Source organism: Denticeps clupeoides, chromosome 12 (genome assembly GCF_900700375.1).
Source record: "Denticeps clupeoides chromosome 12, fDenClu1.1, whole genome shotgun sequence".
NCBI lineage: Eukaryota > Metazoa > Chordata > Actinopteri > Clupeiformes > Denticipitidae > Denticeps > Denticeps clupeoides.
Window position 1 is genome coordinate 16,338,001 of NC_041718.1, and position 14,385 is coordinate 16,352,385.

The 14,385-nt window shown below is 43.6% G+C and overlaps 2 protein-coding genes across 5 annotated transcripts in view; both read left to right on the top strand.

Annotated features, from left to right (window-relative positions):
- The window catches only part of snrpb (small nuclear ribonucleoprotein polypeptides B and B1), a 6,641-nt gene extending 5,867 nt beyond the window's left edge, over positions 1 to 774 (top strand). For 2 of the 3 annotated variants that reach the window (XM_028999316.1, XM_028999317.1), the window contains 2 exons: positions 346 to 471; positions 612 to 774. In XM_028999316.1, coding sequence (XP_028855149.1) covers positions 346 to 471; positions 612 to 649 — 164 coding nt within the window. In that variant the 3' untranslated portion in view covers positions 650 to 774. The remainder of the gene's footprint in view (positions 1 to 345; positions 472 to 611) is intronic. The other variant, XM_028999318.1, reaches the window with a different exon arrangement.
- A 631-nt stretch (positions 775 to 1,405) lies between these two features.
- On the top strand, positions 1,406 to 14,356 carry ddx27 (DEAD (Asp-Glu-Ala-Asp) box polypeptide 27). 2 transcript variants are annotated; one of them, XM_028998842.1, is made up of 21 exons: positions 1,406 to 1,704; positions 2,124 to 2,273; positions 2,357 to 2,416; positions 2,512 to 2,722; positions 2,823 to 2,875; positions 4,606 to 4,692; positions 5,249 to 5,354; positions 5,638 to 5,811; positions 7,032 to 7,182; positions 7,308 to 7,407; positions 7,823 to 7,964; positions 8,700 to 8,853; positions 9,661 to 9,742; positions 10,208 to 10,385; positions 10,780 to 10,886; positions 10,991 to 11,087; positions 11,252 to 11,343; positions 12,505 to 12,625; positions 12,859 to 12,955; positions 13,811 to 13,882; positions 14,188 to 14,356. In XM_028998842.1, the coding sequence occupies exons 1-21, from the start codon at positions 1,618 to 1,620 to the stop codon at positions 14,201 to 14,203; spliced, it is 2,337 nt and encodes a 778-aa protein (XP_028854675.1). In that variant the 5' UTR covers positions 1,406 to 1,617; the 3' UTR covers positions 14,204 to 14,356. The 2 variants fall into 2 exon arrangements, with proteins under 2 accessions (XP_028854675.1, XP_028854676.1); XM_028998843.1 differs by lacking the exon at positions 5,638 to 5,811.
- The last annotated feature ends 29 nt before the right edge of the window (positions 14,357 to 14,385 follow it).

Below are 14,385 nucleotides of genomic sequence, written 5' to 3' on the forward strand. Positions count from 1 at the left end.
TAATTCACAATCCACCATGTTTGCCACAGACCAGAAGTAGTGTTAATCCACAAAGTAAATCAAATTAACCTACTTTTAGAGGTGTGCATGTGACTAAAAAAAAAAAAAAAGCTCATTTTTTTTTTTACATCCAAGTGAAGGGGTGAGGAAGGGGAGGTAACCTTTCCCCCATGATATAAGGGGACAAATTCCAGATCGGACCATCTGAGCTGCCACTTTCTGCAGGACTGTAGACCAGCTAGAGGAACTCGTTAATATTGAATAATTTCAAAGGGAAATTTTTCATAATACTGGACCTTCAAGACCTTTGACCTTTTGAGTGTTAAATCATTGTATTGTCACCAGGTATGATGGGTCCTCCTCCTGGTATGAGGCCGCCGATGGGTCCCCCGATGGGAATGCCTCCTGGCCGTGGTGCCCCAATGGGCATGCCACCTCCTGGAATGAGACCTCCACCCCCTGGTATGAGAGGTGTGTTTAGAGATTGATAGTGTAATAACAGTAAACTGGGTTCTATCAGGGGTGTGTGTGTGTGTGTGTGTGTCATATTTTCTAAAAGCTGTGCAAGTTGTCTGTTGGATCTGTGTTAATAAACCACTTCTCTATTGCAGGACCTCCTCCACCAGGAATGCGCCCTCCCAGACCTTGAGTAACTGGATTGATATTGCCATTGCCTGCTTTCATTTTCAGCTCATCTTCATGAATCAATGTTGTATAGTTTCAATTTTGTATTATTTTTAAATAAAGTGTCCAATGGACAATTTTAAGTCTCAAGTGTTTTTAATATTCTTTCTTTTAATTCTTCAAATACATCTGTTGGTACTGATTTAATTGAAGCCATATTTGTACTTTAGCGTACAGAAATTTGCCTTATTTTTAAGTCTCTTTCCTCCCCTCTTTACTTATACTTAGTCCATCTGGGCCTAGGTATAGTGTAGTGACTCTCACACTTGCCAGTGAGCCCAAAAGTCAGTTTCAAACCCCACTTAGTCATTGTGTCCCTTAGCAAGACACTTGAGTCCCTGTACATTACGGTTGTTGCTTCGTGGAAGGCAGTAAGGTTTACATTTATCAGACGCCCTTATCCAGAGCGACTTACAATCAGTAATTATAGGGACAGTCCCCCCCTGGAACCTTAAGTGTCTTGCTCAGGGACACAATGGTAGTACGTGGGTAGTAACCTGGTTCATAGGAGAGTGTTCCCTACTAGGCTACTACCACCCTTTAGGGGTTCATGACTTCACCGTGGGACTAATTCTATTCAATGAGTCAGAGCACCTCTTTCTTTACAAACGTTCGCTTAATATATTAAAATTCAATACGTGAATTGCAGTTAGAAAATATAAATATTTTCTTTGCGATTTTCATCCGGTACGACAGGGGGCGCTATGACGTCTGAGTCCCGCGCCGCGGCCGGAACACGCAGTTCCGTGGCGCCACACACGTGGACCACAAACTGAACACCGCCGCAGGAGGAGAACGCGTTTGCAGGTTGACGACTGCGGGACACCCGCTTCTCCACCTTCACCAACTCGCTCCTCGGCCTAGCAGTTAGCTTTTGGTCGCTCGCTCCCACCGCGACGTGGTGGTTGTTGCCCGCTGACGTCGCTCCGGACAATGTTGTCAGATTTGGGTCTGGTCGGGACCCTACACGACGACGACGATGTGCCCGAAGACCCAGACACCGACTCTGACGAAGACGCCGTAAGTGAAGTAACACAACCAGTTTACAACCGCGGCTAACCAGCGGAACTAGCCTTGGGAACTCGGAACTTTTTGATTCGCACTGGGGCCAGTCGGTCAGTGTCCAGTGTTTACGAGGGACGTTCTGAAACTAAGGATCAAATCCGAAAAAAACGTGACCACCGCGTTCTTCACGTCTGTGTGTGTGTTTATGGGGAACAAATTCAAAGTTTATTTGTCACGTACACAGTCACACACGGTATGAAATGCAGTGAAATGCTTTTGCGACTGCTATAGACCACAATATTGCAAGTATTCAAGTGAACCAATGTGCAAATATTGCAAACCCATCCAAATATTGCAATTGTATGTTTTTTTTATACATGAGATATGTGTAACAGGCATGCAATAGTTGAACATGTCGCGCTGTGCATCGCCAGGAGCAGCCCATCGTGTTGGGACGGGAGAGGAAGGCGCAGCAGGGACGCGGTGGCGGGGACTTCTGTGCGGACTTTGAGTTTGCGGAGAGAGATGGCCTGTACAGCGAGGACTGGGCGATGGCAGACGTCATGGCCCAGCTGAAAAAGAGGGTCAGTTTGGGGTCTAACCGTTACACTGGTCAGGTCAGGGCGTCTGGGCAGTCCGGGATCTTTCTGATGTTCTTGTGTTACAGAAAGCTCCTACTACTCTGGATGAGAAAATTGAGAAAATTCGCAAAAAGAGAAAAAGCGAGGTAAATAATGGAGTTTGAACTGCTCGGCTTGTTTGTTTATGGTTAAAATGCAGATGACTTTTTATGAAACTGGCCTCTGACTCCCTTCTCCTCAGGAGAGAGCGGTGAAAGAAGGCAAGACGGCGGAAAAATCGGCCAAGGACGAGGAATCCGAAGAGGACTGTGGCGATGAAGATGAGGAGGGAGAGGAAGGAGACGATGAAGATGCTGGAGGAGATGATAAAAGTGAGCCGTCAGAGGCAGATGATGATGATGATGACGACGAGGAGTTCTCCTCAGCTGATGAAGAGCTCCTTAAAAAAGCAGGTCTGTGTTTTCTTACGAAGTAAATATTGATATTTGTGATGTTCTGATTTCTCACCAGCTGCAGATTTCACTTTCTGTGTTTATCACCTTGTGTTTGTAGACACGCTGAGGGAGAAGGGCACCAAGCGCAAGAAGAAAGCAGCCGGGGAGGAGGTGAGTCACAAAATATGATATAAAAATAATCTTCACAGATGCCACTTGCAGATGCTGTTAAAGTAACTTATGTATTTTTATTTTTTATGCATCACCTGTGAAAGTGATTTATTTTTGTCATTGCCATACACTGCAGCACAGCACACAGTGACACAACGTAATGTGTCCTCTGCGTTTAACCATCACCCTTGGTGAGCAGTGGGCAGCCATGACAGGCGCAGTGTGTGGGGACGATGCCTTGATCAAGGGGACCTCAGTGGCACCTTGGCGGTTCGGGATTTTAACTTACTCGCTAGGCCACCACTGCCCACCTTTTAGGAAGCTTCTCCTCTGTTTTTGGAGGGTCAGTCCAACAGATTTGGGTGTAATAGGGGCATGTGGTCAAGAACGGTGTTCACAAGGGGAGAATTTCCATGTACAGCCTGAATATTGGTTAGAATAGAATGATCTTGTAAGAACTACGTTGTATTGACGCAGCAATTACTTCCCGGTCAAAAAATATTATTCATTTATTGCTAGTGGTTGGAAATAAACACACTACAGGCTTATCCAACTTTAATGTAATGTCCTTAAAACAAGTCAAAATGATGTTCAGTAGTGTGTGGCCTCCACGTGCCTGTATGACCTCCCTACAATGCCTGGACATGCTCCTGATGAGGATGGTCTGCTGAGAGATTTCCTCCCAGACCTGGACTAAAGCATCCTGAGACATGATGTCCCAGATGTGCTCAATTGGAGTCGGGTCTGGGGAACGGGCGGCCAGTCCATAGCATCAATGTCTTCGTCTTGCAGGAACTGCTGACACTCCAGCAACATGAGGTCTAGCATCGTCTTGCATTATGAGGAACCCAGGACCAGCATATGGTCTCACAAGGGGTCGGAGGATCTCATCTCATTACCTAATGGCAGTCAGGCTACCTCTGGCGAGCACATGGAGGGCTTTGTGGCCACCCCACACCATTACTGACCCACCGCGTTTATCACATGTGCTCCGTGTCAACCTACATCATCTGTGACCACAGAGTGGTCTGCTGGGGTAGCAGTATCTCCGCTGGGGACAGGAAGAGGCTGAACAGGCTGATCCGGAAGGCCAGCTCTGTTCTAGGATGCCCTCTGGACCCAGTGGAGGTGGTGAGTGACAGGAGAATGGTGGCTAAGCTGTCATCCCTGTTGGACAACATCTCCCACCCCATGCAGGAAACTCTGAGCAGCTCCTTCAGTGGCAGGCTACTGCACCCACGATGTGGGAAGGAGAGGTTCACAGAAGGTCTTTTCTTCCAACCACTGTCAGACTCTATAACAAAGACCTCACAGCTGACCACACATACACAGACAAACACACACACTTTGGCACATTCTGTTAAATTGTTAAGTGTTTAAATTGCAAATTTGTACATATATACAGATACATATTTATCTTATTTTTTGTGCTGCTATTACCTCTGTTTTTTGCTGCTATTACCTTCTGCTTCTATCCACTTTCTGCCATGACAATTGCAATTTCACACTTGTGGGACAAATAAAGGTTTATCTTATCTTATCTTAAGAGCACAGTGCACCAGTAGAGTGTGATTGACTTGGAGTGACACTGTGTTGTTTAACTTTTTTTTTAATTTTATTATTATTTATTAATATCAGAGGATCAACATGACATCACAATGTAACATTTCTTGTTTCATTTTCCTGTTAATTGCTTGCCTCTGTTTTAATATGTGGTGTTTTCCTCACAGCCACCAGAAGCCTTTTTTGAAGATGCATCCCATTATGATGAAAGCTTGACCTTCCAGGACATGAATCTCTCCAGGCCTATTTTGAAGGTATTTATTTTTTTCTATGTCTTCTCTTAGACTTAACTTCTGTAGATGTTACTGGTTTTTGTATTGCTATTTTATCATGGGCAACAACACTGTATAATGTAGTAATATTTGAAAGAAATCAGATTTGCGATGTGTATTTTCTCCACTAGAGGGCATAAAATAAACCAACAAACCAACCAATAAAAAAAGAAATCACTTATTCAGTGGCTACAAAAAAGCTACACATCCCTGTTAAAATGCCAGGTTACTGAGATGTAAAAATACACAACCATAATAAAGCATTTGAAAAATCTCATCATCATTAGTGTGACCTGTAACCTGCATAATTCAGTTAAAAAAACAAATCTGTACAAAATGTTCAATAAGCTGGTCCACGCCCATAAGCTAACATGAAGCACCATTTGAATCGATACGTATATATATATAAATGAATATGATGTTTTTTTTTTATTTAATAATTTTTTGTCATTTTCCAGTTGAATACTTCCTGTTTCCTTGTTGGAACATGATAGTCTCTGAGTCCCACCTCTTGACAGATCTGCTTTACCCTTTACAGGCAATCACCACCATGAGCTTTAAGCAGCCCACTCCCATCCAGAAGGCCTGTGTGCCAATAGGGCTTATGGGAAAAGACATCTGTGCCTGCGCTGCCACTGGCACTGGTGAGAAAGATTCCAATAAAATAAATCTGTGGTGTCTGTTTTTTTAAGTTTATATTCTTTAGGTATTAGGGCACTTAGTAGGGTTGTTCAACCATTTAATTTTTATATAGTTTGATCTCAAAACGATTCAGGCCGGTCATTGAAAATCTCATTATTCAGCATGGTTTCTCTGGTCCCAGCATGCATGAATTAGTTTTGTGGCGCAGAAGGGCTTGGCTGGCTCGATTGGTCAGGCGATTTGTTTTAAACTGTTGTGATGTGTGACGATGCTGCCCTCCCACAGGTAAGACGGCCGCCTTTATGCTTCCCGTTCTGGAACGACTCCTGTACAAACCCAAGCAAGCGCAAGTGACACGCGTCCTGGTTCTCGTGCCAACGCGAGAGCTGGGCATCCAGGTGCACACGGTGGCACGCCAGCTGGCACAGTTCACAAACATCACCACCTGCCTGGCAGTGGGTAAGTGCCCAGGAGCCTCTGTCCCTTTAAGAAGTTTTTTTTTCCCCTCCCCAAAGGTTATCAGCATCATTTCGCCTTCATTTGTCTTTGCACCAAATTCTCATCGGCTCTCAAAATGGAGCACTAACGTTCATGCTAAAAATAGCCTGCTCAGACCATTAACATTTCCGGTCTAGTACCTTTCTTTTATTTTTAAAGCATATAACAGCATTTAATATTCAACTCATGAGACACTTTCTGGTCCTGTTCATTCAGTTCTACCCCTGTAGTCTACCCTTTTGTTGACAACAATGGGGGGGATACAACGCGCTAAATTACCTTTCCGACACCCTGACATTTCCCAGTTCAGGTACGGCTTGCGTAGCGCTCAGTCGGTTCTCCCTCTGGGTTTGTCTACTTCAAGGTGAAATGTTGGAAAAGGACGTGAACAGCGACCGCCGGCCCCGTAATTTCCCCTCAGGATCTGTTCCGTGCAGTTTTTTCTGGCCACGCAAACAATTTCAACTGTACAACTATCTCCAGTCACCCTTTATAGGGATGCAACGCAGATGTATAATTTACAGAATTTTTTTTTCTTCTGATTTTGTTAATGCAAGAAAATAATGTGACCTGCTGACAAATTGTCATTGGTTAATTTTTGACAGGCATGTCACGGTAATGAAATACAAACACTCAATATGACATTCTCGATACAAACACTGAAAACTATTTTCAATGCTACAGGTGGAAATTAGTTTAAATAAATAAAGAAAGAATGATTTTAGAATATTAAAAATGTCAGAATAAAAAATGTTTTTGATTGTAAGTTAGTGTTTGCTTACTGATCATTTACTGCGGGGACCCGAACCCGCCTAAAACCGATAAAAATGGAACCTGAAGCAAAATACTTCCAGACTGTGCTCTTCACATTTTCTAGCAATTTTGGTGCTGCAGAATTATGTTAATTATGTATTTTGTAGTCTGTTGTTGCATTTTGTAATTTCTGTGAACCGGCACTTGCAAAACTGGAATTTAAGTATCTATACCAGTGCTAATTGGTATCGAAATTGATACTATTGATTAGTATCTGAGAATCTGTTTTTTGGACAACCCTATAATCTTATATAATCATGAGGACGCTTCACTATTCTTGTGTTTCTTGATTTCGTGGTCTGTGCCCTGCAGTGATAAGTCGTGCATGCTGGTTTCAGTTTGTGGTATTTTTGTATCTCGTGCTCCAGGTGGCTTGGACCTGAAATCTCAGGAAGCAGCGCTGAGAGCCGGGCCCGATGTCCTCATCGCCACACCAGGCAGATTAATCGACCACTTGCACAACACGCCCTCGTTCGAGCTCAGTCAGATTGAGATCCTCATTCTGGATGAAGCTGACAGGTCGGCCCAGTGGCTGCTGAAAATGTCATTCCTGTAAACAGCAGACTTTGGTGGCACGCCTCATGTACACCACCGTATGCTGGGCGTTTTAGCTGTATGCTTATAGTTTGTACTTTTTTTTTAAGGATGTTGGATGAGTATTTTGAGGAGCAGATGAAGGAGATCATTAGGATGTGTTCCTACCAGAGACAGACGATGCTTTTCTCAGCTACCATGAGTGAAGAGGTAACATCCTGTTCCTCCTGGTTCAGTAATGATTGCTTAGCTGAATTCAAATTTTATTTGTCACATACAGTCATGCACGGTACGATATGCAGTGAAATGCTTCAGCGACTGCTACAGACCACAGTATTGCAAATATTGTATACAATGAACCAATATGCAAACATTGCAAACATAACCAAATATTACACATTTATGTCTTTAACATAAAATATGTGTAACTGGTAGGGTGAAGGTGTGCAAATGAGTGAAGTCAAAGTATAAAGTGAAATTGTGCAAGAGTAAAGAGTTTGTGCAAAAAGTCTGGGGGGGATTGAGTCCAGAAGTGATTGAAAGTGAAAGTGCTGGAGTGTATTGTAGTTCTTTGAAGTGTAAAAGTAATGGTTGCTTCCCCCCCAATTTATTTCCTTATTCCCAGGTCAAGGACTTGGCCTCAGTCTCACTGAAGCAGCCAGTGAGAGTTTTCGTTAACAGCAACACGGACGTGGCGCCTTACCTCCGGCAGGAGTTCATAAGGATTCGCCCGGCCAGGGAGGGGGACCGGGAAGCCATAGTGGCTGGTGAGCAGCTGCTCTTCGGACAAACTGTTGATGTAGAACTGCCGTTGGTGGGGGAAAAAGAGGGAACGTTAAAGAAAGACTCAGTGTTAAATGTAGTGTAAAGTTGTTAAAAGTGAGGTGTGGGGGGGTGAGTCTGCCTCGTGCTGCAGCTCCATCTTCAAGGTTGCATTCCTGTACATTTGCAAGCAAGCATAAAGCTTTGCACTGAAATGCAGACCCAATGGCTCTCAATCACGTTTTTTGCTTTGCTTGTTGATTGCGACCTGTTTTTTTCCCACGTGGTCATCAGTTTAAGTTGTGTGAGTAGCATGTTGCCTTCTTTGAAAGAGTTTCTCACGCTGTTTCTATTCCATCTGTTGTATAGTGCCCTTGCAGGTGGCTGCAAATCTGAGCTTCTGATCTCTTTCAGAAAAAGGTGTTTTTAAAACCACCTTAAAGGTGGTTTTAATATTCTCTTGGACTCAGAGATGAATTGATTAGAATTTGGGGATCAAAGGATGCGGCCACTTCATGTTCTTGTGAACACCACGTATCAGAAATGTCTTGACGTTCTTCAAATGCAGCTCAACCGTTATCTTAAATAATTAAATAAAGCTTAAATAAAGAGGATTTTGGTTGGGAAAGGTCAAGGTCCCTGATGGTTGTCTACAGTCTGGATGGGAGGGTGGTTACCAGAAACAGATTCTGAGGCTGTACATCTCCAGGCCTAATGCTGCTCTCCTTCTCTGTACCCAGCACTCTTGACCAGGACCTTCCAGGATCACGTGATGCTCTTCACTCAGACGAAGAAGCAAGCCCACCGCATGCACATCCTCCTGGGTCTCATGGGGCTGAAGGTGGGCGAGCTCCATGGCAACCTCTCCCAGACACAGAGATTGGAGAGTCTCAGGTACAGTAAAGTGGACCTGCCATATCCAAGCAGATATTTAATTATTGGCTTTAAATAAAACAGCCTTATTTAAAAATGGATTAAATTCCCCTCAGAATTCTACACACAACACCCCATAATGACAACAGAAAAAACTTAAGTATTCACTGCCTTTGCCGTGAAGCTCAAAATTGAGCTCAAGTGCATCCTGTTTCCCCTGATCATCCATGAGATGTTTCTTAATCTTAAGCTTAATTGTAGTCCACCTGTAGAAAAAAACAGTTGATTGGACCTGATATGGAAAGGCACACACCAGTCTATAAACAGTCAGAAACGGTCATTCAGTCAGAGCTCCTCTGTGGAAAGATTCCACCAATCCACCAATCAGGCCTGTATGGTAGAGTGGCCAGATGGAACCCACTCCTTAGAAAAAAGCACACGGCAACCCGTCTGGAGTTTGTCGAAAGGCACCTGAAGGACTCTCAGACTGGTGCGAATGCCAGACATCATATTTGGAGGAAACCAGGCACCGCTCATCAACAGGCCAATACGTCCCTACTGTGAATCATGGTGGTGGCAGCATCATTCTGCATCATGCATGCTCCTTTCAACTGCAGGAAATGGGTGACTAGTCAGGATAGAGGGAAAGACTTCAATCCGATTGAACATCCGATTCTGAGGAAAAATGATTTTAATCAGTTTTGAAAAAAGGCTGTAACAAAATGTGGAAAGCAATGTGTGTGTGTATATATATTTTATCTTCATACATCCACTTTTTCAAACAGAAATATAATAGTGTTTTTCTCCTTTTTTTTTTTTATTTCACAGGAGGTTTAAAGATGAACAGATCGATATTCTAGTTGCCACAGATGTTGCCGCCAGGGGTCTGGATATTGAAGGTGTTAAAACGGTTTGTGTGTATTCATAAATCCTGCTACTCATATTCACATAGAAACATTGCTCTAGGAGATGATCTGCTTCTTTAGGCTACTTCAGCTTCTTTGAAAGATCTGGAGAACAATGATATTAACTTTATATTAGACAATGTTTTGGTCAATTTTCATTTCATTCAAAAGTAATTTCATTTTTGACAGCACCAAGCATTCCTGAAATGTGGCAAAATTTGGTGACGTCAGAATACGAACTGGGTGATCGGATCTCAGAACAACTTGCATTCATATATGCATGTGGAACTGTTTTCCACATGGGATGGGATCACACATTGGAGCAGTGTGTGGGTGATTTGTTCAGTGGCACCATGGCGGTTGAGGATTTGAACCGGCAACCTTCCGATTATGGGTCCGGTTTCTTGTCCGCTAGGCCAGCACTGCCATGAACTCCGAACAAAAAGTGATTCTAGATCCTTTCTCTGTAGGTCATTAACTTCACAATGCCGAACACAGTGAAGCATTACGTGCACAGAGTCGGGAGAACGGCGCGTGCCGGGAAGGTGGGACGATCCGTGTCCCTGGTCGGGGAGACGGAGAGGAAGATGCTGAAGGAGATTGTCAAAAAAGCCAAGACTGCCGTTAAAGCTCGTGTTCTTCCCCAAGGTAGGCTTCTCCTCTGGTGTTCAGTGTGGAAGTGGACCCGATCCTGCATCCCTCTCATAGCCTCTCATGTGGTGCATGTGGTAGCAGCAACACATCCCAGAGCAACACATTTAAGTATACATTTCTCCAGTGTATGTAACTGTAAAACAGTAACAAGGAGAAAACAAAGACGTAATAAATATGGACTAAATAAACCATTTCGTCGTTTGTTATGGTTCTGAAATCTGATTTCAGTGTATCAGTGTCTATTGGTTGAATTTGTTTAATGGTGGTTCGATGATCATTTCTTGGACTTATTCAGGCATTTGATCATTTGTATTTCTATTACAGACAATGATAAAATGTCTCACGGCCTCTTGAGGCTTTAGTAATGACATGTTGCCATGTTCCTTAGAGGTAATCCTGAAATTCCGGGATTTAATCGAGAAGCTGGAGAAGGACGTGTACGCCGTGATGAAGCTGGAGAAGGAAGAAAGGGAGATGGCTCACTCCGAGGCCCAGGTATCGCCCGCTGCTTTCTCGCGGTGCCGAAACCCGTCTGCTGCCTTTATTTCACTGCTCTAATTGAGGAGGTTGTGTTTATATGTGTGTGTGTGTTTCTTCAGATTAACTCTGCACAGAGGAAGCTTACACAGAAAGCCGACGAGAAGCAACCACCACGAACGTGGTTTCAGACCAACGAGGAGAGAAAGAAAGACCGCAGTAGGTTTAGTTTTAGTCACATAAACAAAGTTGCCTGTTGGTACACGTACATTTGTTGCGTGTGAGAGATGCTCACAATCGTTGTACCCATCCGTATTTAAGACTGGTTATGCTGGTGCTTAGTGTAGTCTGTCTGACTGATCCCTCTTTTGGTGTTCACGCAGTGACGAAAGCCTTGCAGGACTTCGACTTGGCCCTGAGGGGTAAGAAGAAGAGAGTACAGTTCCTCAAAGAAGGCAAGAAGAAAGAGTTGACGGTGAGACAGTTCTCCCGACTCCCAGTTCACCTGTCGCCAACCTCAGTGGTGCCACTGGGGCATCATGTGACATGTGGCCTTTGGATTAGTTCTTTGTAATGGTAAAACAAAAGCAACGAATGTAGTTTCTAGTAGTACAGGGCAATATGGCAAAATAACTGATCACGATTTGATTTTGTTTCTGAAATTGCCAGACTGAAAGACACCAGAGGTCATGTACAGTTAATTAACACATAAAACCATGACTATTGCTTCCCTCCTCGGCTCGGTTTTGCCCTTTGCTAGTTTTACACAGTGAACCACAGTGAACCTGCGTTGCTTCAAAATTCCAGCCCCTCAGCGGCCCAGTCATCCCAACCTGCAAAACCAGTAGTCTGAGTTATATTTCGATGTATCCTTTGTCATGATGTTCTGTTGAACCAGTAACCGTTATCGGTTTAAGTCATCATAACTTACAACTTAAATAAAGGACCGCCCACACTGAAATCTGATTGGCCATGAAATCTTATTTAGCCATGTACATACACGATGATCCTTACGTGCACACCTTTGCTCTCTCATGTTTGTGCACAGCGTACTTTCTACTGTCTTGAACTAGTTTTGGGATATTTAATTAAACTTGCAGCATCAGGAAGCCACTATCAATTTGCAGGACGTTCCCGGAACTTCCGGATGACTGTCTCAATTTAGAAATAATGTAAATACATACATTGGCATTTTATTGTGTTTGTGAAAAATGCCAAAAGCTGCTAGTAAATCCGCCCAAGCCCTAGTCTCTAGTACTAATATAAAATATTTATATATGTATCTGCACTGTAGTTTTTGCCCCATGTTGACCTCCAGTGATCTGGAAGCCTTGTCGAGATGTGCATTGAAACAGTTTCTGTAAAACAATATCTAGTTGGTCAGCTGGTCACATTTTGAAGTCAAACTGGTGCATCTTGGACTGCCACTGGATAGTTTTATGTTGAATTTTAAGGTATTTCACTCTTGCAGTGTAGCAGGTAAACCTTTTAGGGAGGATTATGATCATTTTTAAATGGCCTAGATTTTGTGGACTGCCCTAGTGTTCAACGTTACTGGAATAACTATGGATATGGGAACTACTGTGTGAGGACACTTATCTAATGTGCAGTGTGTGCATTTCTGCCCATATTACAGGCTGAAGAGAGGTCTCAGTTCGAGATCCTGAAGTCTCAGATGTACGCTGAGCGGGCCGCCAAGCGCGAGCGCAAACCAAAGCGCGCCCGGGCCATGCCGGATGATGAGCCGGAGGAGAGAGGTGAGGCCACCAAGCAGGCATGACTGTTTGTGTTTTGAAAGATCCTTTCTGTGAAAATCATCATCAGTAAAATGATTCACATTCTCACCTGACTTCATGATCATCCACTGGGTCTAAACAACAGTTATGCTGACATGGTAAAAATGATAGAGTATGGGTGTTTTTAACAGATGTTAAATTGTGAATGCACAAACATATTTGACGCCGAATTTTTCTGGGGTCGATTATTCAAGGGCCGAAACAGAACAGTGGGAAACCAGCCAAGAAGTCCATGTTTGATAAGGAGCTGACCAACACGAGCAGGAAAGCGCTGAAGCAGTACAGAGCTGGGTAGGAGTCATACACACTCACATACTTCTATATCAGAATGGAGTGTCACAGTATAAATATATGTACATGCATTACTGTGCTCTGTTATATGATGAACAAAATTGTACATTTGCTTTCTTGAGGGGAAAGGCTTCATTGTATATGCGCATTTTAAAGAACCTAGGGAGCTTCATTCTTGACTCCCCCAAGACTTTAAGCAGAGCAGAGGAGGCACCACGGACCCTTTGTGGTTGAGCCCTGGTCATAATGGTCCTGAGAACAGATAAATTAGAACAATGCAAATGGGGTGTGAGAGTCATAATGTACCTTATGGTGTGTACAGGTGGTGTGTGTGTGTGTGTGTGTGTGTGTGTGTGTGTATATGTATGTACACACTGTCTACTGACTTATAGTGTCCATAATACACATAAATCTACGTTGCCAAAAACACCTTCAAGGTTGTGAGTTTGCATCCTGGATCAGACCTTGTGTGAAGGTGGAGTTTGCATGTTCTCCCTGTGTTTGTTTTCTCCTGCCTTTCACAGGCATGTCACTACATGGATTGATGACTCTAAATTGGCAGTATGTGTGAATGAGTCCCCACTCTGCTCCCAGTGTGCTGGGATGGGCTCTGAATTACACAACGCGGTTGAGGAGAGAGTAAATAGATAATAGGGAAAATTCCCATGACTAACTGCAGAACTTCCCATACACAAATATGGCAGACCACTGTTAATTATTAGGAATATTAAAATTGCCATCAGTTGGAATATTCTTAATGTGATAAATGAAATTTTATTTTGTACAATACACCAGCATTGCCTGTTTATTTAAAGGCTCTAATAAAAAAATCCTTTCATTTGTTATTTTCCATAGGCCTTCCTTTGAAGATAAAAAGAGGTTAGGTCTCTCGACCAAGAAAGGCGGACGCTTCAAGTCAAAAGCTAAGTGAGTATTGTAAGGGTTCAGTGTCAGTCCTCCTTTTTCAGTCTCTTTGATGGGGCAGTGGTGGCCTAGCGGTTTAGGAAGCGGCCCTGTAATCAGAAGGTTGCCAGTTCGAATCCCGATCCGCCAAGGTGCCACTGAGCAAAGCACCGTCCCCACACACTGCTCCCCGGGGCGCCTGCCATGGCTGCCCACTGCTCACCAAGGGTGATGGTTAAAAGCAGAGGACACCGTGCGCTGTGCTGCAGTGTTTCACAATGACTTCACTTTCACTTCACTTCTCTCTCTTGCCTTTTATTTCACTTTAGGTACCGGAGGAAGTGAGTGAGGAGAAAAAAAGCAGGAAGAAAAAAAAGGTTTGAAGAGACAGTCTGGAGCATGCCCAGGCACAATGTTAATGCGCAGCGTCGGCACGTTCTGTAATAAATATGTCAGAGGTCTGTGTTTGTTAATATTTCCATTAAAGTGTCCGCTGTGTCTGGTTTTTTTTTGTGTGCGTTTGCGTG

Excerpts from the sequence above, each read along its gene's own strand:
- ddx27 (XM_028998842.1), top strand. The coding sequence starts at position 1,618 with ATGTTGTCAGATTTGGGTCTGGTCGGGACCCTACACGACGACGACGAT. Across the intron at positions 7,408-7,822 it reads CAGCTACCATGAGTGAAGAG|GTCAAGGACTTGGCCTCAGT; the intron begins GTAACATCCTGT and ends CCTTATTCCCAG. Across the intron at positions 11,088-11,251 it reads GGAGAGAAAGAAAGACCGCA|TGACGAAAGCCTTGCAGGAC; the intron begins GTAGGTTTAGTT and ends GTGTTCACGCAG.